The 26,115-nt window shown below is 43.0% G+C and overlaps 2 protein-coding genes and 1 long non-coding RNA gene across 3 annotated transcripts; 2 read left to right on the top strand and 1 right to left on the bottom strand.

Annotated features, from left to right (window-relative positions):
* Positions 1-11,177, top strand: fbf1 (Fas binding factor 1). Its single transcript, XM_083931655.1, has 32 exons — positions 1-191; positions 757-787; positions 1,010-1,057; positions 1,139-1,181; positions 1,267-1,336; positions 1,454-1,504; positions 1,616-1,757; positions 1,884-1,964; positions 2,076-2,123; positions 3,250-3,384; positions 3,486-3,618; positions 3,764-3,918; positions 4,005-4,098; positions 4,181-4,624; positions 4,714-4,779; positions 4,863-4,933; positions 5,687-5,872; positions 5,976-6,028; positions 6,107-6,154; positions 6,238-6,372; positions 6,870-6,970; positions 7,145-7,351; positions 8,067-8,174; positions 8,456-8,595; positions 8,706-8,824; positions 8,972-9,094; positions 9,198-9,374; positions 9,512-9,688; positions 9,768-9,905; positions 10,005-10,095; positions 10,197-10,318; positions 10,952-11,177. Exons 1-32 carry the CDS (start codon positions 189-191, stop codon positions 11,033-11,035), a joined length of 3,624 nt encoding a protein of 1,207 aa, XP_083787781.1. The 5' UTR covers positions 1-188; the 3' UTR covers positions 11,036-11,177.
* On the bottom strand, positions 11,046-12,405 carry LOC310960057. The gene is made up of 5 exons (XR_014593590.1): positions 12,279-12,405; positions 11,863-11,971; positions 11,632-11,685; positions 11,386-11,444; positions 11,046-11,192 (listed from the first exon to the last, which is right to left on the bottom strand). It is a non-coding gene; the product is annotated as an uncharacterized lncRNA (long non-coding RNA).
* Positions 12,406-13,824: 1,419 nt separating this feature from the next.
* On the top strand, positions 13,825-25,747 carry sphk1 (sphingosine kinase 1; the record flags this gene model as incomplete). The annotated part of the gene is made up of 5 exons (XM_083931994.1): positions 13,825-14,251; positions 20,783-20,932; positions 22,996-23,090; positions 24,344-24,459; positions 24,838-25,747. 5 exons carry the CDS (start codon positions 13,825-13,827, stop codon positions 25,745-25,747), a joined length of 1,698 nt encoding a protein of 565 aa, XP_083788120.1.
* Positions 25,748-26,115: the final 368 nt, after the last annotated feature.

Genomic DNA, 26,115 nt, shown 5'->3' with positions numbered 1-26,115 from the left:
AACTTTGTAATGGCATGAATAAAGTTTGTGCTAGAAGACGGAATTTATCGCGACGAGTCCTTTACATGGACGCTCAACAGTGAAACAGAGTGGTAACCAATGGAGACAGGAGACGCCTAATCAGATTTAGCTAACGTTAGCTGGCTAGCTAGCTACTCTCAATTGTAACGCTACCAGACATATTCAACATGGTGAGTCAAACTGGTGCCGATATCAACATTTTCATGATTTATCGGTGTTAACTCGAGTACTTAAACAGTTAAAGGCGTGTTTTCAGTCATTTCGATTTGCTCCCTGCAGTTACTAACTGACTGATTGTATCCCAGCTGTAAAATCACTGCATTATATGTCACTGCTACCCCCGTACTCAAATCTCATCACTGGCTCCCTGTTGCATAAATAATGCTAGTTTGAGATTCTAACTATTACTTACAGAGCATTACTGCTCAGCTCGCTCTCTGAGATCAAATGTGTTACATCCTTTTGAATCCGTTGCACCTCAATTATGGAACACCCATACGGTCTGCAGTCTCTGTGGACTCTTTTAAAAGTCAAATAATAACATGTATTTTCAGACTGGCATTAAGTGTACCTGTATGCATCCGGTCAACTAGACGTCTAGGTCTGCATTGTGTTTTTTGTTGATGTATCGTGTTTGCATTGTATGCTGTTTTATGCCCTTGTAAAGCACTTTGTGACTTTTGCCTGTGAAAAGCGCTTTATAAATGCATTTAAATTACTTACTGTTACTTACAGACTTCGAAGCTGAAGGGGAAAACACCCAAAAGTAAGTTCTTTAAGTGTTAATTGAATGCTGTAGATTTTTGTAGAACAGGGAAACGGAAAACATTTACAACCAAGAAGTAATAATGCTATACACTACTGGTCATGCAAAATAACAGAAAAACAGTATACACCCAAAACATATCAGAGCAAAACAATCTAAAGTGTAATAAGCTGTAGAGTCTGGAGTTTGTGTAAAAATGTGTTCCTTCACGGTTTTCCCGAGGTTTATTTGGGGATGAAGATTTACTTGACAGCTTATTTGATGATACAAGTAAGTATGCAGCATTATAATAATAGTTATTGTATGATTAGTGTGAGAGTTTTGTGTCTTTATAATATTTTTTCTCACCAGAACTCCCAGTAAGAGGCAAAGCTCGCAGTGGACCACTGAATCGGTAAGTTGGAGCAGGAATTCAAGAGTTACATACCACTGATTCTAAATCATAACAGTATTTGAGCTATTATGTTTTTTTTCTCCAGTGCTTCTGCCACTGATAATATCTTCAGTATGCTAGCAGAGGAAGCAAAGAGGGATGGCGGGGACACTGAGGTATGTAGACAGAAAAGAAAAGATACATGTATACATTCACAGTCTTATATTTTTAACATTTATTAATATTTTCAGCATAATTTATTGTCTTATTTGTTACCATTTTTTTCTGTCCAGGACTCTGATGTCTCAGCAGCAGACCCAAATGACATACTAAAGAACATGAAGGTAGGTGATTAAAACTGCTTTAATGCAGAGACAAAGTCCAGCTTTGTAGTTGTCTGGTCATGGTCTCAGGTTCACTGACATCGCCTGTTGTTTTTCTGTTTCCTCGCACAGGACATGGATGATATGGATGCTGACCTTTTTGCATCAAAGAAAAAGCCCAGTTCAGCTCCTGCACAAACAAAGCCGTTTGGTAATGAAGGGCCAAAGAAAGACTCTTCCACTTTGGAAAGTAAAGTGAAACCAGAGGGAGCAGGTAATCCAGTGCAGAGTGTTCTTGCATAAATTATTTTCTCATTATTAGCTTCACATTATTACCAGCTTTGAAGTTTGCATTAATAGAAGCAATCAGAGAGAGCTGTCTCCCCTCCTCTTCACTCAGATGAACCCACCACAGGAGGGAGGAAGCCGAACTCTGCACCTTCGTCTTCAGCACATAACTACAAGAAGTTCACCTTCTCTGGTGTGTGAACCTCCCTGTCCCATCCATCTCTGATGCAGAGTTTTATATAACTCAGCAGTTGTATACTGATAATGTTGCTTTGTTTTTTCTCAAACTGCGGCATTGGTTTAGACAGTGGCGGTGATGATGAAGGTCTTGATCAGACACCTTACACTAAAGGTACATTAGCACAGATATGTGTTTGGCCTTTTATTTGTAGTTGAATAACATCAGTGGGTAGTTTCAGTGGGTGTCTGTGGATAGTTTTAACAGGAGAGGCACACAATAAAAAGCAAAGCTAGTTGGATTTTACCAAGTAAATGTACAAATCTGGAGGTAGACACTATTCAGTAAGTGTTTTACCATGTAGTGAGTCACTCACACGAGTTAGTTTCTTTGGTACACCTGTACAATCACATGCATACATCGAATTCAACAGCCCTCCAGTAAATCCTGTATATGTTGAGCTCACTTCCTTGTGTTAAAAGGTGTTCCTAATATTTTGTCCACCCCTGTTGACATACACAAGGTGGACAGTATATTAAAAATGCCTCTCAATTAATGCAATTCAATACAACGCTACCACTAATTCTGTAATGGTGCAAGGTGTACCTAGTAAACTGGTAACTCAGTATATAACATATAGTACATACTCAGTCAAAACTCATAATTTGAAGGTGCCATATTGTAAAAACTAAGATGCCCATGTCTTTTTTTTATTATAAAGGAGGTTGGATTGCTTTATAAATAATGTGATAGTATCTAAACGATCAATCCACAGAAAAATGCTCACAGTCCGTATTTAGAAACTGCCTTTAAACAAGCCGGCAGGACTCCTGTAAAGTTGTGATGTCACAACTATTCTTTATATAGGTAGAAAGTGCGGCTACAGTGCTGTTCCATTCATTCTTCAGAAATTACAGTTTAGATACACAGAGTGCAGATGCGGAAGTCCCGAAAACGCTGACCTATCAGAGCACACTGGGCTTTTTTTCAGGAGGGAGAGACATGCGCTAAAACGAGGGTGAATACAGGTATATTCAGACAGACAGTATGAGAAAAATAATGTGTTTCTTGAACATCAAAGCATGTAGACGACGTTCTTTAGTAGAAACCCAAAATACATGGATGAACCTGAAAATTACCATAATATGTCCCCTTTAAATATATTTTAACATATATTTACATCCCTATGCATAATGTTTGAAAAAAATATCATAAGTAAGTATATAAATGATGCCTCTATATCACAGTCTGGTATCCAAACAAAGTGTAAAAAGTGTAAAGAATCTAATTTCTACTGCAGATCTGGACGACCCCCTGGCTGATCCACTTGATGACTTGCTTCCAAATGAAACCAAAGCTGAACCTAAATCTAGCATCCAGCCGTCCAAATCTGTGCCATCTCCTACAGCATCTCCTGTCCTGAAGACTGATCCATGTGAGCCTTAAATGATCCATAATTCTTTCTTCTCAAACTCCATTCTACAAACAAACACTTAAGCACTGTACGTGTATGTGTGTGTATTCTTTGTTCATCAGCTAAGGCAGCAAAAAAACGAAGTGATCTTACATTTGATGATGATAAGGATGACCTAATGGATGCACTCGGATTTGACGGTGATAAAAACAATCCCAAGAAAAAAGAGACTGTGCTTTGGTCCAACAAGGAAAGGTAACAGCCCTCTTTTCACTCTATCTATCTCACTGTTTTTGTTGTCCTTATTTATAGCACTAAAACGATAAATTATTACTGCTTTAGTGTTCCGGGGTGATGCTAAAACAAAGGCAAATTTTTCCTCTGTTGTGTGTAATCTCAGGAGTGAGGCCCCTCAGAGACCTCGTACTAAACTCGATGAGATTCTGGAGAGTTTGACTTCACCTCGTCTTCTGGAGCGACCTCCGACGGGGGAGAGGAAGGACCAGCTTCAGTCTCAAGAGAAGCAGCAACACGAGAAGACCTTTAGCGTGAAAGGTAACAGAGCACCATGGTCTTCTGCTTATCATAGGTATAAGCAAGTACTGTTTTAAAAGAATGAAATATTTCTTCCCATTTATCAGAATCACCTCTAGAAGAGGACCTCACATTTAGCTCCTATCAGCCCACGCTGGGATCCACGCCTGAGGGCCGCCAATCCCGCAGACAGTCTGTCAGGTGCGTGTGAAGTCTAATCTTGGGGTTTTACGGCAGTAGTTTTTGCCTGCCATGGTACTAGATTTCTTTTCTCCATCATCAGATTTTCTACAGAGGATGTCCTTCCCTCTACTCCAGAGAAGAAACCAAAACCTACCACCCCCACCTCCACACGACACCGCAACTCAGCTGACTGGCTAGGCCTCAAAACGAGCGACAGCGACACCTTTCTAGAGGATGATGCCAAAGAGACTTCAACAGAGTTTCTAAAGGCTCCTTCCTCTCCTTTATTAGAGAGAAGACCCTCCCTGACTGGTAGCCATACCAAATCTGCAGCAAAAACGGCAGCAGACACCCCTGCCTTAACTGATAACAAACAAAGAAAGCCAGAAATCTCTAAAAGCGAGCAGCAGGAGGGAGAGGATTGGTTAGCAGGGGCACTGAGCAGGAAGAAGGCTCTGTCCGTGTCAAACACTGAGGCAAAGACGTCAAGGCAGGAAGAGTCTTTAGGCCTGGGAGAAGAGGTGGATCTGGGGTTGACCGCAAGGTACACAACTATAGAAATGCAGTAAAAACATAAAATGACAGAAGAAGCTTGTTTCTAAGCACTGAATGATAACCTGCTCTTGTTTTCAGTAAACAAGTCCCTTCACAGGCTTCCAGGGACAGAGAGGAGACTTTTACATCTGTCAAGGAAACCAGGTAAGATATTTGTTGTGTAAAACCATGAACCGTAAGTGAACTTTTTTATGTTATTTTTGTCATTCTCCTTTTGTTTTGTGCAGCAGCACTTTTCTTGAACAGCCTAGCCCCACTGCCCACTCCACTCCCGTCAGAGAGACAACAACCAAACAAGGTATTTATCCAAGTAACTACGCTTCCGTAGGGACGGGGGGAAATATACCATCAGAACAATATACAAAAGTCTACTATTTTATCATATTGTTTCTATGGCTTTGTTGAAAAACCAGCGGTCGAACTGTGTCACAGCAATATTTTCGTCATTTGACGGATTTTATGTTCTGATCCTTGCATGTAATGTTCATTTTAAACTAAAGTTTGTGTACAACCATGTGGTTATTTCATATAGATATTTATTTATCGTATTACCAGAAAATATGCGTGATATACTTTATATCATTATGATGTAAAGTATGTGATATACATCATTATTGAGATATGAAATCACCTATATGGGGATAGAAGATTTTGGTCATGTTGCCAACCCTACTCTTCAGCTACATTTTTTGAATGAAATGCTAAGTCCCTCCCCGGCAACTCTGCAAATTTACAGTAGACGGCCCCCCTTTAACCTGCCAATCTCACTGTAAAAGAAAACACGTCACACCGCGTGGTGTGCTCCAAGACCCACGTGTAATATCTCATTCTACCTTGTATCATGTCTCACTCATGATCTTAGTGAATCATCAACTCACATTCTGCTCCCCCTCTTGTACAGATACCGTTCCCGCTTGCCCCTCAACACCGCCACAATCCCCTTCTTACCCAACCTCACCTTACCTCCCTTCCACCTTAACATCCTCCTCAGCAACCGCTGTCCATGCTAAAGTAGACCTCAGACAAACTCTTAATTCGTCTCATTCCTCAGATTGCCCTCCGCAGCTTACTGGTCCTTTGCCAGTCTCTGTTGCTAGCATTAGCCACACCCAACCCCAGCCTCAGCCCCATCCTCACCACCTAGCATCCCATAAGGGATCCAGGGTGCAGAGAGGGCCCAATCAGGCTTCGGATGAAACCCAACAACAGCTGTCTATAATGCCTGGCCCAATGTTGTGTAGGTAATCTTGGTGAAGTTCAATACAATACTCGCCATTGCTTTAATATCTAATGTGAGCAGGTTAATATATAATCATTACTCATGGTTGTTTTCATTCCAGCTGTTCCACAGCAAAGCCAAATGCAAGATACATCAACGGCTGTCCAACAACAGGTATTCATGCTTTTCTGTAATAAGGTACTTGTGATTTTGGTGATTTGGGTTTTAAGTCTTTTCATATCTTCTGAAAAGCTGATACTTTCAGCTGACAATCTGCAGCAGCTGCTTCTACAACAGCAGGTTAGGAACATTAAAGTCTCTACTTTTATTTATTCAAAGTGGAAGAACGCATTTATCACCATGTGTGTTCTCTTCTCCTTAAGATGATGCAGTCTCAGCTGCTGTGTCTAGGGGGTGTTGTGGATGCAGGGGTACTGCAGCAGAGACTCAAAGAGAGAGAGCAGCAACCTGGAGAATTTCAAGCTCTACAGGCTCGCATCATCCAACTGGAGGGACAGGTATGTCAAAGTGTAAGTCCTACATAATTAGACCCCACAGTCTTTTTCAGCATTAATATATATCAAATAAGCCATTGAGAAATGTTTGGGGTGATCACCTATTAACAGAGAAATCCTGGAGAGACGTTAACAGCCAGGCTAACACTGATTAGCTCGGGGCAGAGCACAGAACACGTCTAAAAAAACACTAATAATGTTCAAAATAGCACCAAACCTCTGCAGTAGCATGATAAGTCTCTCCAGGATTTCTCTCCAGGATTTCTCTGTTAATAGGTGATCAGTGATCACCCAAAAAACTTGTGTCAATGGCTATTTGATGTAAATTCATGCGGAAAAAGACCATAGGGTCTAATTATGCCACAACTACACTAATACTGTTGTAATGATGTTGTAATGGGAAACAAATAATACCTTCCCTGCGGCCCCAAATTCCCTTTCTATGTTGCCTCCATGTACCTGCACAGCCTGACCATCCTATTGTATTTCTTATTGTCTAGGTGAAGACCCTGCAGCTAGAGCGAGAGCAAAGCCAAATGTTTCTAGAGAGCATCCAGCAGCGGCATAAACAGGATATGGAACTAATGGAGAACACACACAAGTAGTTTATTCCTCAACCACACGCATACACACACACACACACACACATATGCAGCGCAAATGTGCAGCACCTCTGTACATGTTTAAGATACATTATTCATAATTCCCTGCACTTCAGGCAGCATATGTGTGTCTGTATGCTCAGCACATGCTGTATGTTATTTCTGTGAACCAGGGCTCATTCGAAGCTGCTCGAGGAATCGTCAGCCCAGAGGGAGACACAAGTGCGGCAGGAGTGTGAAGACCTAACAGTACGCCTGGCTACAGCAATACAATCGGCTGAGCAGGAACGCTCAGAGCTGCAGGCTCAGTACCAGCGCAAACTGGCACAGGCCCAGCAAGACAGAGACCGTGAGGTGGAGAGACTGAGAGACCTCCAGAGGTACACCAGGGAAGCCTTTTCTATAGTAACAGATTGATTCTATATCAATAAATACTGTATTGTGACACTTATTCAACAGATATAAACACATGCTGAATGAAAAGTCATCAATAAACATACAAATTACTAAAAATAGGATGAAACAAAAAGTTCTAAACGCATGGCAAGACACAGAAACAGTAATCACATCAGTTTTGGCTGTAGTAGAGATATGGGGTGGGAACTTCCAAACATCAGACATAAATGTCAAATGCTTTGGCTTCGGAATAGCTGATCAGAGACTCACTTAAAAGATATTTAACTGAGACATTTCACATAGTAATCCCTGGGCTAATAATGAGTTGACCAGTGGGTTTAATGCTATCCAGGAGGACAGAGATCAGATTTGTTTGATATGCAAGCTGGTTGAAACTGAGACAAGGCAGAATAGTTTGTTTAAGATTGAGCTGTGAAATAACCTCAAACTTAAGAAATTATATTTTTGAACACAATGCAACAGTCAGTTTCTTGTTCCTTGTAAAGAAAGAAAGTTCAAATAAAGAAATATAGAAATCATAGTCTGAAACATGGACCAAAGTCCAAAGGACCTGCTCTGGGTTTTACTCAAGTAAATTACTCAAATAACTCCAAGAATTAAAATATTATATCTGTTGATAAATAAATGACCTTAAAGATGACCATGTATGTCGTGTATTTGTCGGTCTTTGCTGTAAAGGAAATCTATCTTGGAGATGAAGAAAGACCACGAGGACCAGGTCCGGAGACTGAAGAAATTGAAGGACGAGGAGATCGATGCAGTTACAAGCGCAACATCTCAGACCAGGTAAGATGTTATCAAAGGACATCTGTCCCATTTGCAATTATACTAGTGATTATACTCCTGTCAATACTAGAAGGATGTTCTGTTTCTGAGTGAAATACCAGTTTCAGTGCTGATATAATATGATATACAGTATGTAGCAACAGCAAACAGCTGCAGAATGTTTCATTCTACTTTAACAGTGAGTCTGGAGTCTTTATCCAAAACAGATTTTTAACACTGACTTGGTCAGGATTTTAGAGATTTTTGTAATATGAACTTGTATGTCTGTCTTTGTTGTCAAGGTCTCTTACAGTGGTGATTGAGCAGATGGAGCAGTTCTCTTCTCGGCTAGGGGATCTTTCATCTCGGGTGGAGAGCACACATGAACACACAGCGCATGGCCTGGAGCAGGGGGCACGGCACAGAGACGAGCAGCTTCGAAGTAACACACACACACAAAGCGGTCAAGATTCAAGTTGTTGCCAAGTTGCATGCTGTAGTTGGTATCACATTGCAAATGGCTTAAGGTCATTCTCTCAATGCACGTTTTAGTGATGCAGGACCGTCTGGCCCAGCAGCAGAAAGCATTGGCAGAGGAGAGAATGTACCTCAAGGAAATAATTTCCAGGATGGACACTCAGCTCAATGAGCAGCAGAGACAGCTTGAGAAGGTCAGGGTAAAATCTGATTATTGTTAGGTTACCTGCATTTGCTTTGACATAGCAGTACACCACAAGTACTTGCATACAAACACCTGCAGTGAAGGCTGGTGCCTGTCCCCTCAAACACTGCAGAAAAGTTATTTTTGTATGCCTCAGGAGCGCTGGAAGATGACAGCAGAGCAGGCGAAGGCAGAGTCTACGCAAAGAGGCCTGGAGGGAGAGCGACATGCCCTGAATATGCAGATCAACATGGAAAGAGAGGAGCTGGAGAGGGCCAAGGTGAGCCTGGTGAACATCTACACCAGTGCCGGTCGGCGACAAGTGCTGTATCTTGATTCTGAATCTGCTCCTCAACCCTCCTGCCTGTCTCTGTTTCCATCAGACTGCACTACTGGAGGAGCAGAAGTCAGTGATGCACCATTGTGCAGAGGAGAGGAGGAAGCTGGCAGCTGAGTGGGCCCACTTCCACACCCTGGAGAAGCAGAGGCACGAGAGAGCGGAACGGGAGGTCAGCAGTCTCTTGGAGAAGAGAGAGGGCTCCATCATCAGTCTGGCACAGGTGAGCGTAAAAACTGTTTTGTAACTATGTTTACATCACTAAATATAATGGGATATATTCAAAAAGTACATTTTGTTGAGCTCTCTGGGACCCCCCAAAGTAAATAAAATAAAGGTAATTTTCTGTTTCTGTTGTAGGAACAAGCAGACTTTAAGCTTCACACTGCAGAGCTGAAACAAAAGGAGATGGCTGTGACACAAGAAAGAGAGACGCTAGAAAGACTAAGAGAAGAACTGGACAGAGAGAAAGAGAGAATAAGCAGCACAGCCCTGAGACTCAAAACACGAGCCCACGAGGTGGAGGCCTTTAGCAAGGTAAGTACACACCACGCAGACCCCGACACGCAGTGCAGTAAACAATATCTGAGTCTTGACAGTGCCACGCTCTTTGCAGCTTGCTGCAGAAAAGTATGAGGAAGGAGAACGAGCATTGCAGGAGGCAAAACGTGTGGAGGCTGAGCATGAGGCAAGGCTCGGAAATGTCCACACCCAGACAGAGCGTCTGAGGCAGCAAGAACAACGAATCCTTCAGGTGCGTGTAAACAGTTCTGTGTGATATTCTACAGATTTTGCTTTCATTTTACAAAACACACATAACTGTGTGGTCGTAGCTCAACACTTCTTGTTACAGGAGCGAATGCGGTTAAGTCATCTGCAGAAGGACACAGAGAGGCTGAGACAAGAGGCTCCAATTACTTCTTCAGCACAAATTAATTTACCAGGTGAGATCAATTCTGGTTATCGTTCAATTAAAAATTGTTTTCACAAAAGCTGAAAATAAACCCATTTTAAATAGTACATAACATGGTTTTGTTATTTGTAGATGCAGGATCAGTGTTGTCGAACCTTGAGCTGACATCAACCCTGAACTTTCCCCCTCCTATTTCATCTGCCAGCTCTCAGTCCATGGCTTTTCAGGCTCTGTGGAAGTACACTGCAGAAAAGGTAACCAAAGGAGATAGGCTTCTAACTTTTCCAAAGAAGTACTTTTAATTAGTGCACTGAAGATGGTAAACCTTCAAAAAGTTATTTGCTGAAAGTATTAAGAGATGCACCATCATCTTAGACAACCGAAGGTGATTTGCAAAATAAATTTACTACATCCTAGTAAACTAATGTCCCACTGGTTCTAAAACATGTGTGGTCCTTAACAGTTATAAAGTATGATGCCACTGCAACTACTGACAGTGAAAATATGCCTTATGGAAAATATTTACCATTTTACCTCATTTCAAATATCCTTTTAGCAAAAGTGCAATTGTTCACACTATGCTTATATGTACTCTTGCTTGTCAAGTGTGCCAAATCAAGACTTTAGATCAATATTAAAAAATGTATTTCCCCTCCGTCTTTTGGCACAAACTGGTTAACAGTGAGCACAAATGACTTCAGATGCCTTAACACAAAATAATACAAGCAAATGATTGCTGTGGTGTTTATTACATGCAATTGAAACAGGATGTGGCACACCCACTGCCACATTCAGTATTTAGTTTGCTACGACTGCTCCCATCATTAGACGACGACAAGTGTCTTGGGACAATTCAAAGTTAATGTTTGTTCCCCTTTCATTCCCAGGACCGTGAATACCTCCAAGAAGAACAGATCTTCTTAGAGAATTTGAAGAAGAAGTCGTACAGATCATTTTTCAACACAGATTGACGAACATTAATCTTTTATACATTTCTTAATTTTTATTAAATGTTTTAGAGCAAACATGCCTTTTTAATTTAATACAGATTACAATTTAATATTATAGCATCAGGACTTCTGGATCAATCCCAAGTTGGTGGTGTGTCTGCTCCCCCCTCGATTTCATCTGCAAGTTAGAAAAAAACAAAACACCTTTACACTCATGTAAAACAAACTACTAGTCAGTGAAAGATTTACTGGTCCTGTATCTGCAGTCAAGCCTCAGGTTACCATTGACTCCACATAAAGTTCAGACAGGGATAACTTTTATCATCATTGGCTTGACTTTAAGTATCACGTGTCAGTCTAGAAGCATTTACCTGTTACGCTTTACTCAGCACACATGGGTCATCTGTGTCACGCTTTGCCGATTGAAGACCTGTAGGGAGACATTTTACAATTGAATCAAGTGCTCATATTATGCACACCAAAAAACAGTCCTACAACTTCTCTCAGAACAGCTATTGCCATCGTCAGTTATCGCATCAGACGGCACTTCCTATGCAGCAGTTTTCATCACAGAATTCTGAGGAAACCTGGATCACAAGAAGCAGGGTGGTACACACCTTTTCACCAGGCCTCCTCTGCGTTGGCACTCATGTCAAGAAGGACACATGAACCTGCAAGGAGACATTTCATTAGTGAGAGTTCACCAGCAGCACGTGCCTCCCACACATCGGCATGCAGCTAGTCAGATACCATTGGTTTCCACACTTTTTTCAGACAGGGATAACAAACTCATCATACGTACTGCAGAAAGTCCGAAATAAATCACATCTCAGTTTGTTTGTTTTTACCTTTCAGTACGATGAAAGACTTGCTTTTGTTGGCAGAAGGATGAGGCTCAGTCCACATCCGTCAAAGCGTCTTGTGAAGTTACAATGTCTCTTGAATGAGCCATTAGATCTGTAATCGTAGACATCAGGACATGAGGAAAAGGGAAGGCCACGTTCTCACACTTAAATGAAACGATGCTAATTAAAATCTGAGCCTAGATGCGCACGTTCTTCCTCGCGCCAGTGGATTTAGGGCATCTTTGCTGGTTGCCTAGAGTCAACTACTAAAAAACCCCTTTGTAAATTTCGCCCAACTAGGTTTTCTCGCACGTGTTAGCCTAACGTTAGCTAGCTGCTACCACGCTAGCACAATTCATATAAAACGTACCCCAGCCTTCCTCACACTAAAGCCTCATTAAGTACTCCTAAAACATTACCTTTTCACGGCGGCCCATCTGCGGTAAACGCCAGAACTAGACATAAATGCACCACATGTGAAAACGGCATGCTGGAGAGTTGGAGCTTCCCAGCAGTGGACACAACCATGATGCCAATGAAGAGAGATCAAGAAGGACGGAAATCTCGCGAAGTAACGCTTTTGTATGGTGGCAACGTCACATCCCACGTGATTACTGACTGGGCGTGGTAAACATTCAATTTGCTTGCGAAAAGTAATGTTGATATTGAGATTTTACATGTTCCAGAGTTATAGATAATATCAAAAAATGTATTTCTAAATGTAGAAATAATAATAACATCAATTAAAATGTACAAAGACACTAAAACAGAGATAAAGGAATGAAGAATAACAAAAACCGTATGGGGTCTGTTAAACGAAGGGAGAACATTTGAAATGCCTATATAATCTAACCGTTTTGGCCAGTTTATTATTTTTGATAAATTGTCTATACTTATTAAAGCTATCATAAGAATAGGCTACGACACATGGAGCAAATATAGGCTGCTATATACATTGAACTGATAATATGAGAATAATTACATTAATGAACAGTAAGGGCACACTAGTGCGCTTTCAGCCACCAAGCTGTTATACTGTCTTGTTAAAGATGGCAGAACAATAAAGAGTGTGTTCATTATTGCGTCCAGCATTATCAATGATATGAAAAGCACCTGTGCTGATATACATTATATTATCATTCAATAAAACAACATGGGCAGGCCATGAGCCACTCAAACTTGTCAACAATTTGATCACAAACCTTTATTTGATCCCCCCAATAATCTCAACCAATGCGAGTTGTCATACATATGATGTCAGATGTGTGTGAGGACAAATAGCACCTGTACATAAAATTGAAGAGACACATTTGAAGTGCATGTTTATGTCAGTGCTTCAGGATGTAAATGCCACAATAAAACATTGACGTGAGTCCACCAGCCGGATGTATACGGCTGATAATTGTGATCACATTCCACAAATGATTTGAAAATATCTTTTAGGGGGCATAGACTGTCAGTGTATCTAAATATGTAACAGACTAAATATGTGATGAGAAAAGTGATAGGGCAGAATAACAATATTAATAAACAATAAACTGAATGTTACTAGATTCTCATCATGGGTATTTTCAAATAAATAGTACATTAGGTCTGATATGTCATGTAACTTAGAGTCAAAGTCAAATAAACCAGATAGCTTTAGTTTATTTGATTGATACGTTTATTGTTGCCTATATCCTAATCTATTTACACACACATCATTAGAGAAAAAAGCTTAAGCAGAGGCGGGAAACCAGTTAGAAATGTTGTGGATGATCTGGTTTCCTCAGGAGCGCGAGGAGACAGGACAGTCAGCTGCGCGCTCGCAGCTCCATCACTGCCATTCCCCTTTCAGTCACTAGAGAGAGACTCCGAACTGTTATCACTCTCGGAGGGTCCCACAGCAGGCTGATAGGAGCAGAGTCTGAGCCGCACCGTCATCCGCACACCGGCCTGCGGGACGCGTCGCTCTCTCCGTCCGGGATGGAGAAAGACGCCTCTGAACCGGACCCATCCCGCCAGCGGAACGGGGTCGTGGGCGTGCTGTACGGGGAGTTCACCGATACGCTCAACGACAGGGTCCGGTACTCGGTGAGCTTGACCGAGAGCGCCTTGACCGTCCAGAGGATCTCCTCGTCACCCGGCCGGACTAAGGTGGTTTTTAACTTGACCGACTGTGTCGGCTGCCGGGCGTACAGAGGGCCGGACAGCGCGGACGTCGGCGCCTACTTTACAGCCTATTTCTACCCGTTCAAGAGGCGCTGGATGAGCGCCGGAGTGGCCCGGCAGAGAGTGGAGCAGTGCTTTCGGGTCGCGCTGGTCCAGGAGCCGCTCGCCAACCTCCAGGAGGCTGAGAGGTGGGCTCGTGCCATCAGAGATGCCTCCGTGCTGCAGGCGCCCCGCAGAGACGGTGAGCACTCAGGGGAACATGGGTCAGCTGCTTGTTTGTTACTATATGTAACAGAAGGAGGATGGTATTGAATATTCATTGGATGTGAAGATGATGAAACATCATATAAACTCGACCAAGTTGTACAATTATGTGATGGACGTTGATCACGGTGATTTCACTTCTCTTTTTACATGAGATAAGCTTTCTAAAGTGAGCCTTTGGCGGACTGAAAGTAGGCTAACCAGTGAAACTGACTTGACTCTCACAAAGCTCCACATTAATCCTCAACCACATAACAGGTTTTGCAGAGAGAAAGCACATTCCGTCTGCTGCCAGGGCTCTACCTGCCCCGAAAGGTGATCCACCTGCCAGCAGCACTTACAGCTGCCTCATTCATTCAACAAACATTCATTCAGAGAGGGATGATTCTGGATGTGGAGCCTGCTGTAAACACACACACACACACACACACACACACACACACACACACACACACACACACACACACACACACACACACACACACACACACACAACTGAGAGTAGTTAAGTAGTTATATTTTCTATGATCCTCTGTCAGCAGAGACTAGAGCCACTGCTCCAGCTTCATTATTCCCTCTCAGTAAATTTCAACTGAGAGTTTATTGTTGATGGGTGGAAAAATCACATCAAAACAAAGCCTGTCTTTTCATCCTGCTTTCGCAGCAGCTACGTCTAATTAGGTCTCATCATGTCTCGCTCTGTTTAAGACGCACATTGTCCTCAGGTTCCTTTGTCTTCCAATCTCATTAGCTTCTCTGTGCTCCATCCCTGTATACAATGAGACAGTCATTAACATGAATACCATATGAGAAGTGTTGCAGCTAATTAGCCCTATCACTCATGTGGGAGATACTTGCTGATGATGAAACAAAGTTGTTTGGAATCCCAGAATAGGTAATGTCAATTTTTACTCATATATGCTACAGTTAAAAATATAAAGCAAGCATGCATTCCCCGAACAGCTCAAAGAGGAAGGGGATATTTGACCCGACAGTGACTGATGTGGAATGTTGGTTGCCAAATGGAGGCAAGAGTTGCCGCAGTACAGGGGGTTAAGGACTAAGCCTTCAGGTGTATGCTTCAAACAGATAAATAAGAGAGAGAGAGAGAGAGAGAGAGAGAGAGAGAGAGAGAGAGAGAGAGAGAGAGAGAGAGAGAGAGAGAGAGAGAGAGAGAGACTGGACTTCTGTGTGATGAGGAACATCACCTCCCTCTGGTCTGCAGCCAGCAGGAGTTTGAGTTTCAGCCCTGTGTGCCAGGCGGGCAGGCAGATGGTAACCTGAGAGGTAACTGTCCTCTCACTGGACTCATCAAAGAGCTCTAGCTTGGAGAGGTTTTCAGATCACACATACTAATGAAACCAGCTCAGACATCCAACAGTTTTCCAGCACGCTCTCTCATCCCAGATTTTGCCCTCTTTTGAACACATGCGTCTTAGTGATGATGTGATCATATCATTAATTTATAAGCTTGTTTTAGCTTTCCAGATCCAGGCCAGCCAATAATGAAGTATTTAACGGAATATGATATGCGATTTAAATGAGTAATGTTGTGGCAATATGCAGCAGAATTGCCTTGTCAGAGAGGGTGAATGAAGGTCATCAGGATTCACTAATCTCTTATAGTGTATTTACCCTCTAAGTTAATTGCGTGTCGTCTCATCTGGTATTGCAGATGGAAAGGTTGGATTAAAAGTGCTTTTGCAAGATTGGCATTTAGTCAGAGTTATCACTGTGACACACTTTCACTCAAGTATAAAGTGGGATTTTAAAGTATAGTTTACATTGTAACTCTAGTAACTTACTCTCGTTTAGTTTGGGTGATGGCACCGATACTCTCACAGGGATTTTACTCTCACTGCAGGTTTATTGGAATGAATGAGCCGTAAATAATGAAGCGCGTACACTATGATATGGTCCTGCACGCACAAGTGGTCTGCTACAGTATTTCCCCTGCTTAGAGGATGAGGTGAGAGGTGAGATTGCATGCAAAGGAATGAGATGATGGTTTCTTGCTTTGACTTTTCTATTAGCGGCTGCCTTCATTGCCGCTGGCTTTTCTGCCTTTCAAAGAGCTGGTAGGGGAGCCAGTTACACACTTAACATTTATTCATTGTAGAATTTTCTATATTTTTTTAAATTATTTTTGTAGAACAGTGTTATGACGACATTGTTGATTTTTCCAAAAGTTCTGTGTGTGAGCCCAGTGCACCCTTAAATGCCCCTGAACACCCACACAGGTGTTTTCAGTTACTCTGGCTGATTAGACCTCTGCTTGGGTTGAAGGTGGGCGGAGCTTTGATGAGAATTTGATGGCAATTTACAGTATGAGATCATAAATGTCCATCTACCAATAAGAATTATAAAGGTGTACTTTCTCCCGCCTTAACAGGTGAAACAAAGCTAACAGGAGACTCGGGAAGATGTCAATCAATCAGAGTAGACACACCTACACAGTCCTGAGGAGAGGGCTAATCAACTAGTTAACTGAAAACCCCTGTTTGGATGTTCAGGGGCTTTAAATGCCCCATTGTGTAAAAAGTCAGATTTCTATTACTTTTCTTAATTTTAAAGCAGGTCAAGTTGCTATATAAACACTGTGAACGTATCAAAAGGCTCAATCCACGGATAAATGCACAATGCCCATATTCAGAAAATGTGCCTTTAAACGAGCTGTCAGGACTTCTGTACGATTGTGATGTCACAACTATAATATATATACTGTAGATAGAAAGTGCAGCTACAGTGCCATTACAGTGATCCCTGGCTGCAATGATGGTGCAGAGACACCTAAAAATCCTGACCAATCAGAGCAGACTGGGCTTCTTCAAAAGGGGAGAGGAAGGCTTAAAGAGACGGATACTAGACGGATGGTGAATACCAGTATTTTCAGACAGACGGTATGAGAAAAATAATGAAACATGTTTTGAACATTAAAGCATTTTAATATATTCTAGTTAAAATGTAAATATGAACCTGAAAATGAGCAGAAGAGGTCACCTTAAAAATAACAAATTGCTAGGAGCTATTCCAGCAAGGATGTGAGTATTTGCAACTCTTGGAGTATGCAACAGAGAAAGATGGGGGGAAGGAGATGCTTAGCTCCCACAAAAGTTTTTTTTAGTAGCCGCAGGGTCAGGTGATGGTGTGGTTCTGTCAGTGTGTGATCTCTCCTCCCCGGGGCTCTGCTGGCCTCCTCAGTGGAAGAGACAACATCTAAAATGCGTCACCCGACGACCTCTAACCCCGACCAACATCTAAGTCCCTCCGGAGCCTTCTTCTCCTGCTCCGTGACACACGGCTGTGATGGCCTGTCAACACCGCCCTGTGTCTCAGCCCAGCGATGCCTCAGTGGGCAGTTGTGTTTATACCCTTTAGACCTCCTCCCCTCCTATCCAGCAAACACTCACCCAACCTCGGAATGCAGCTTGTTTGCAGACACATCAGTCCAGTCTGGATATAGTGCTACTCCTGTAAAGACTGCTTTCATTGAATAGCCCACATATTTCTTTCGGCTCCAAGAGTTTTCTTGAATGGTGTCATGGTTTAACTACTCCCACCTATGCTGCAGTATGAGATACTAAAGGTACATTGCATCTTTATTTACTTTTTTAACAGTCAGCATGGTGATGAAAACTGTGGCAACGAGAGGATAACTCTTCTCTGTCAGCTCAGCACTGTCACTTCCAGTCTGTCGCCTCGCTGCCTCTGTGTGTGTGTGTGGGTGTGTGTGTGTACCTGTGAAATACACACACTGAAGTTGAAAGTTTGCTTACCGTTGTGAGGGGCAGGATTTGGCTGCAGATATCTGCCTTCACATCACAGACAGATTTCACATTCACACTCATACCCTGCATCTATTTTCCTGTGTCACACACAATCACACACACACACGCGCACACACACACACACACACACACACACACACACACACACACACACACACACACACACACACACACACACACACACACACACACACACACACACACACACACACGCACACACACGGTGGATGGTGGATAGGCTGCAGCGCGTCTGCTCAATACTAGACCAATTTCAAAAAAAGGTGTTGCCATAAGTCATTTACATAGAAATACATGCAGAAATAGGGTTAAAAAATACAGAAATTAGGCTTTGATATCACAAATGTGTCTCTGTCACTTCATGAGGACCAGATTTAAATCACACAATACTCAATAATCGAGGTAATGTCTTCAAATTGCTTGCGTTGCCATTATCTAAAGATATAATACAAAAATATGGCTTGAAAACTGAGAATTAAAGAGGTGTACATTAATCAAAATAGTTGCCAATTATTTTTCTGTCGTGTGACTACTGAATTAATGCACTGTTGTTTCAGCTCGACCCTGCATTATTTAAAAACCAAAACACTATGTGAAACACGTCTTAAATTGTGATGTTTCTTGATAACAATGCAAACACGAAGGATCTAAGTTATTTAGTAAGCAGGTTCAAGTGATTGTAGCGCAGCCCTTCAGAATAAAGCAGCATGAGTGTGGATGATTTGTGATTTTAGGCATTGTGAATTCCTGTATCAAACTTTCTGGGGGAAAATGCTGTTTGTATTTGTATTTCTTTTCAAGACATGTCTGTGACAGTGTTATCAATGATTTGCTGTTCAGCTCATACACTTGAGTGCAAAACCTGACTATAAAGCTTTTTCAACGTCAAAAGACAGTTTCTGCAATATTCTGGAAGTGTAGAGAGAGAACCTTTTGTGTCTGAAAGCTGCATTGTGCTCTGATACAAGTACAATGGTAATCCAGTGTGGGTGAATGGAGGCAGAGTTTGGCATGTGCATATGTGTTTCACGCTCTCTCTTCACTCTTCCTGGCGGGTGTACAGCTCTTTCTCAGAGATATTTTTGTACCCCCGCGAGTCCTATCATCCCGGGTCAAATGAGGTAGGGGGTGACAGCATCGGTGCAGTAATGGAAATTCAGGCTCAGGCAGCTCAGACAGGTGTTTGTGAGTTGCAATGAGGCATCTGGCTTCTTTCTCCATACCTCTCGATTCATTTACGTGATAAACATGGTGAAATTTAACCACCCATCACATTTCTCCAAAGTCAGTATCACCTGCAGTCAAATAATTGTCGGAAATTGATACTGATAGCATTTTGTCCTTCACACCCAAAAATAGATTGTATTACGTCCTCTCTGATTCGTCTAATATGGTCTCAGGTGAGTCTGTGTCTGCTTTGAAGGTCAAGGGCATTGGCTGAAAAATCCACACCCAGACCGAGCTTCTCTCCAAATTAACTGAAAAGCTGCAAACCCTCACAGTGGCAGCCAGTGTTACAATTGAGTGGCAAAACCTGATCCTCCTACATTAATATGAATTCCAAAACAATGAGCTGGAACAAATACCTCATTACGCATTAAGGCAAAAGTCAAATATATAAGAGTTATGAATGCAATGAGATACTTTGAGCTTCAATACATTTCACTGCAACCATTTGGCAAGCTATCCCAATGTCACGTCATGTGTCCATTTGTTTTCATTGATACGTCTTTCTCCGCCTTTCCCTTAAATCTTTAGACATTATAGGAAATACACTTATTCGCTTTCCTAAGGTGGGTCAGAGGCGGGGGCCTTAAGTCCCCCTCCTCTGCCTATATAATCTGCCTACCAGCACATTTAAGCTCACTTTAACAAATGTCTTATTTGTTTCATCCATACAAACGACAGGGGTGGTCGGTAGCTGAGTGGTTAGAGTAGTCGCCCCTTGTAAAGAGGCCAAAAGGTCCTCAAGGCAGCGGCCGTGGGTTTGACTCCGACCTGTGGCCCCTTGCTGCCTATCTAACCCTCTCTCTCTCACCCCATTTCCTGTCTGTCCTTATAATAATGGCTTGGAAAACTGCCAAAAAAAAACAGTTTGGTGTTTTGGCAGATGCTTCTGAATTAAACATGAGGTATGATGTGTTAATTAATGAGCTTTAGAGGTGGTGCTAGCAAAAATTGTTAGCTTTAGATAGAGCCAGGCTAACCGTTTCCAGTCTTTATACTAAGCTTAGTTAAACTAAGTTAAGCTAACTGTCTTCTGGCTGTAGCTACAGCTACATATTTAGCATACAGCATACAGCATCGTGTTATGCAAAAAGCAAATATTTCCAAAAACGTCAAACTATTCCTCTATCAGAGACACGGAGAAGTGACTCTAATATATTCGCATCTTTTGACATAAGCAACAGGAGAATCTTCCACAGGGATTGATAAAATGTCACAGAATTGCTATAAATAATCGGTGTAATGCTGACTGAGAAGCCCCTGTAAGCCCTCTCTCGTTGAAGAAAGTAGCACGTCACATTAACATTAAACACTGTCGATCTGAATGCTGTCACAGCCTCTGACTCTACTGTTTCATGCTCTTTTCTTCCCCCCCAGGGACGAACCTGTCCTTATACATTCTTTTAAATATTTGATCATGCAAAAGAAGACTTCCTCTTGCTTCATCTGCTCACCTCTCTGTCTTCCTTTTTCAGGTGTGGTGTATGAGGAGGTGCGTCGGCCTTGCAGAGTCATGATTCTGGTGAACCCTCACAGCGGCCGCGGACAGGCTCTCCAGCTCTTCACTGGCCATGTACAGGGCATGCTCACCGAGGCTGCTGTTCCCTACACACTTGTCATCACAGGTCAGTAGCTTTCATACGCAAGCAGACCTTTATTGTTCATGCAGTTAGTAGTGTTTCAAGGTCACCCTGACATGAAAAAGGGTTGAAGGAATTAAACCTTCAACCCCAACATGGGACAATTATGCTAAGAGCTCACACACACACAACCACATTAAAAAAACTTTTATTTTCTGCAGCAGTTCTCCTTCCGCAGTCATTATGCTTTATTAGTCACAAATTCACAGGTAACATCTGCATGTACTCAAAAACCGATACACATTCAATTGTCGTTTCAGTCGCCCCAGCTGCTCCACATTCTGTATGAGCTGTCGGTGGCTTTTTGTGACCTTAAGCGGTGCCATGTGTTGGTTTGCTGTCATCAGAGGCCCTGAACTTCTAATGACCTCTCTCTGAATATCACCGAGCTGCTGGGAAACAGGGAAAGGCCTTCATGCCAAGAAAATAAAAAAACAAACACAATTCATTCATCATTTAGCCTTTTACTCTCATCCATCCTCCACGCTAACCCCAACCTTAGTTGCTATAGGATTTTCACAGGTAACAATTTGCAGTCATATCCAAGCATCAGGTGCATCCGCTGAACGTCTGATATAGCTCAAAGTGAGTTTGAAATGGACAGCAAAAGTCATGTTTGTGTGTTTGTTTGTTTGAGAAAGAAGTGCTGATGCACATGCAGGCTCTTTGTGCCGACTCCTGGGATTTAAAAGAAGGTCAGCAGCCGGATGGTGATGAGAATGGGGGATCAGTGAGGGCCTTCAGTGGTCGGATACTATAGCTGGTCATTTACCCAGCACGCAACTCCTTGATGAATATATCACACAGCCTTTGCCCGAGGAGGAACATGTACCAATGAAGGTGCCTCTTGGGCCAGCATGTACCTTTTACATACTGTATGAAGCATCCAGTGTACCGAGCTTTATCTCTACCCTGGTTAACCTCAGAAGAAGGCGGTACAGTGTAACACGAGGAAGCTGGATTTAAAGTGAAAAGTGGAATTTACCCAAGATTTCAAGTGTGTATTTATGCATTGCTTAACAGATATTATTAACAGGGTATAATTATCAGCTATAGTCTGTGCGGCTCAAAGAAGAATCAACAGTGGACATGACAATTGGACTACTTAAAAACAATACAGGCCACCCCAGGCATCAGGTTTAGGTTAATGCGTGTGTTCATGTTAGGCTGGGACCCCTTGAATAAGAAAGTGGCTGGGAAGTAAAGCATCAGCCCAAGCCCCTGCAGGTTTAAAGTGCTGAGTCAGCTGTGCAGTGCAGTTACTCTCTAACTGCCTCCGTCTGTCAACACAGCACTGCATCACCGCCTCCGGCCTTTCCCAGCACACGGCGGACAAACAGCAACACAGGGGAGCACCCCGGGGAGAGAGAGAGGCCTGGCAGGTAGAGGTTGAGCAATGGGACAGAGAGGGCAGTTGTTTTTATTTTCGTTCTGTCCTCAATCAATACTTGAGCTTGAGCAGAAAAATATTTCCTTCATGATGGCAGCGCATCAATACTTCTTTGCCGTCTGCCTTCCTCTCTCTTTAAAAACTGTCTCGCTCCCTCTTCCACACACAAACACACACCACAGCTCTGGGGAGTCTCGGCTGGTAGGACTGTAGACTTTACTGCTGGCAGGATGAGCCTACAGAGAGCCCCTGCAGAGGGACCCACTCAAGGATGCTGCCAATAAAACTCGGCTGAACAAATAGCTCAATCGTCCGCCGGCGCATAAACGAATATACTCACACACAAACATAATGAACACATGCATCCAGTGAATGCACATACACACATGCGGATGTTTGTGAGTCACAGATGTTCGCAGGGTGGCTAAGCCGTCTTGGAGCTGTTGAGTGGCCTAATGTGATATGTTTGGTCTGATAGGGGAAATTGAATCTATTTTCTGCCTAATCTCCCTGATCCTACCCCAGAGGCTGGTGATGAAGGCAGCATGCCTCTTTCTCTGCCCTTGCCCTTGTTTTTATTTTGTTGGTTTGTCCTACACATTTTCTGTTTTGTCCCTTTTTTCTCTCTCTCTCTCTCTTCCGCTTTGTTTTCCTTCAGAGCACCAGAACCATGCACGGGAGCTGGTGAGGAAGGCAGACCTGTCCCAATGGGACGCCCTGGTTATCATGTCTGGAGATGGGCTGCTGTTTGAGGTGCTTTGACTTTACCCAGCATATTGTGGTATCATAATCAATATACAAGATTTAGAATGCCTAGAAAAAACAAGTTAAAAAGAATAGTTAAAAAATATCGTAAGGCAGTTAACGAGGAGGGATAAATCATTTTTGGATCTCATTTGAATTGTTCCATGAATTGCACATAAGATGATTGTCAATTTAAAAGATAATTTTCCAAGTCAAGAAAGTCACAGTTTGTCACAAAAACAAATTGAAAAGACTACAGACGCTAAGTGGCGTCTCGCTTAAGCTGCGATGCCTGTGTGTGTGTGTGTGTGTGTGTGTGTGTGTGTGTGTGTGTGTGTGTGTGTGTGTGTGTGTGTGTGTGTGTGTGTGTTTCATACTGGAACGTTACTCACACGAGCAATGGGTCTTTCTCTTTCTTTCATTTCCCTAGCTAAGTTAACCAGCTAGCTAACTAACAAGCACGGTGAGGTTTATTACACAAGACAAGAAATGTAGTTCACCGAATGGGTTTCACACAAAACTAAAGGCGCGTTTTCCTGTAACCGCACAACTTTAGTATTGTTTTGGCCGACCATCCACACGCAGACGGACCCATAGAGTGTATACTGAACTGTCCTGAGCGGCATGTTTGGGAATGAATTAGGCTGACCATATATGTCGCCTTTTTTCCTGATGCTCTGAATAACTTGCTAAATTGGTTGCTAGTCACTTTTTATAAATGAAGTTGCTGAGTCGCTAAATGTAGCAAGAAAGTGACCATCTGTGAGTGCTTTGGGACGGGGAAGGGGCTCACAGCAGCACCCGCTGCTCGGTGAGGACAGAAATTGAAGAGTGATTCGTTCATCAGAGTCTCTATAGGATGGATGAGTCCCATGAGGGACTCTGGAATGGGAAATTTTAAATATTCCATTATTCAATAAATCACAGATGGAAACAATATAAACTCTTTTCAGAACAGACCTGTAAAAATCTAATTCGTACTCGACACGAAAAAAGAGCCCACTGCCTTACTTCTGTTTTGTAAATGCTTCAATGTTAATTTTCTTTTTAATTTTGATGGACAATATTTAACAAAAATACCCATTTATATTATGAATGTATAAATCTTATCTTGATCCTTCACGCTCCCTGGTAGCACCATATTTGACATAGAACAATTGTAGCTACCAAAGAAACACATTGTATTGAAACTTTTGGTCACACCGACAGTACTTTGTATTTAAAACCGTGATCTGATTCGGCATTTGTTCTTGTTCATTCAGGTTATAAATGGTCTGATGGAGCGAGAGGACTGGCCAGAGGCCATCCGGACTCCTCTGGGTATTCTTCCAGGTGGCTCAGGCAACGCCCTAGCTGCCTCTGTCCACCACTACTCACAGTAAGTCAGTCTGTTAATGAGTCATTTAAATGCATGAACAGTACAGAAGAAGAACCTTCCTCATCCTTAAAAAAGAACCATTTATCTCCTTTCGATGTGATTATGCCAAAGGCTGACTGGGCACATCATTCCTCAGGAGGGAGGAGAGACAGTTAAGCGGACTGGAACTGCTTTGCTTTGCAGCAGAGGTCATTTCAGGCTGCTGATAACTCTCAAAAGAATGACATAATGGGTTTAGAAAGTTGCACATTATGAGTTATTATATCCAGAGCGCAGCTTTGGACCCAGTCGACCCAGCTCAGGGTTGTTATGTTGTCATGTGATGTCTTGTCATGCTGTGATTGTATCTTACTCTTGATGTGTGTAACCGTCTCTCAGGTCGCCTCCAGCGTGGAATGAAGAGCTTTTATTGAGCTGTGGCTTCATGCTGTGCAAAGGTCTTGTTGGCTCCATGGACCTGGTGTCGATCCACCTGGCTTCTCGGCAGCGCCTCTTCTCCTTCCTCTCCCTGGCCTGGGGCTTTGTGGCCGACGTTGACATCGAGAGTGAGAAGTACCGCCATGTCGGAGCAATCCGCTTCCTGATGGGCACCCTGGTGCGCCTGGCCTCCCTCAGAGTCTACCAGGGCAGGTTAGCGTATCTGCCTGTTAAGGAGGCGCCAAAACTTCCGAAAGGGAGCATCAATGCTAGCCACCCTCCCTCCACACCTCAGCACCCCTCGCTCTGCTCCTCCCTTCCCTGTCGGCTCATCCCCAAGACCTCCCCAAATCAAAACTCTCGCTACAATCACAACAGCACAAATTCCAACCACAACACCATCACTAACTCCTCCAATAATGCTTTCACCAAGAAGAGAACTGAGACCCAGAGTGATGGAAAGACCAGAGCACCGGAGGACTCCCTGCTTCCTGGTTTGGACCAGCCAGTCCCAGAGAACTGGACAGTAGTCAAGGAGGAGGACTTTGTCTTGGTGCTGGCTATTTACCAGTCCCACCTGGCTGAGGACTTGTGGACAGTCCCTGGTGCGATGGCGGACGACGGGGTGATTCATCTGTTCTATGTGACAGCCGGAATCTCCCGTCCAGCCCTCCTGCGCCTTTTCCTTGCCATGGAGAAGGGCGGCCACTTGGCGTGCGGTTGCCCTTACCTTGTGTACGAGAAGGTGAAGGCCCTGCGGCTTGAACCTGTCTCTCCACAAGGCATGATCACCGTGGACGGGGAGATGGTGGAGTACGGGCCAGTTCAGGCTCAAGTCCACCCAAGACTGGCCAGATTCATTTGTGGATGAACTTGAATTTTCTATTTCTGGCTGTAGAGCTTTCTAGTTTGGCCTTTCATGCTCACTTTCAATTTCTTTCTACGTATATGCTGTGTTTTCAGAAGTGCCAAAGACATTTTATCAGACTCTGGAAATTCCTCTATTTTTCTACAGAATTCAGCTGTCCTATTTTTTTGATTCAGGGTCAAAGCCATGGATGGTTGTTCTTGCTGCTGGCTGGTCCCAGCTTAGAGAAATGGATAGAGATTGAGTGTGTGCATATGAGAGAGAGGTTTGTGTGTGCGTGTGTGTGTGTGTGTGTGTGTGTGTGTGTGTGTGTGTGTGTGTGTGTGTGTGTGTGTGTGTGTGTCTGTGTGTGTGTGTGTGTGTGTGTGTGT

Source organism: Echiichthys vipera, assembly GCF_963691815.1.
Source record: "Echiichthys vipera genome assembly, chromosome: 17".
NCBI lineage: Eukaryota > Metazoa > Chordata > Actinopteri > Perciformes > Trachinidae > Echiichthys > Echiichthys vipera.
The sequence above is the reverse complement of the archived record's forward strand: the minus strand, read 5'-3'. Positions and strand labels throughout refer to the sequence as shown.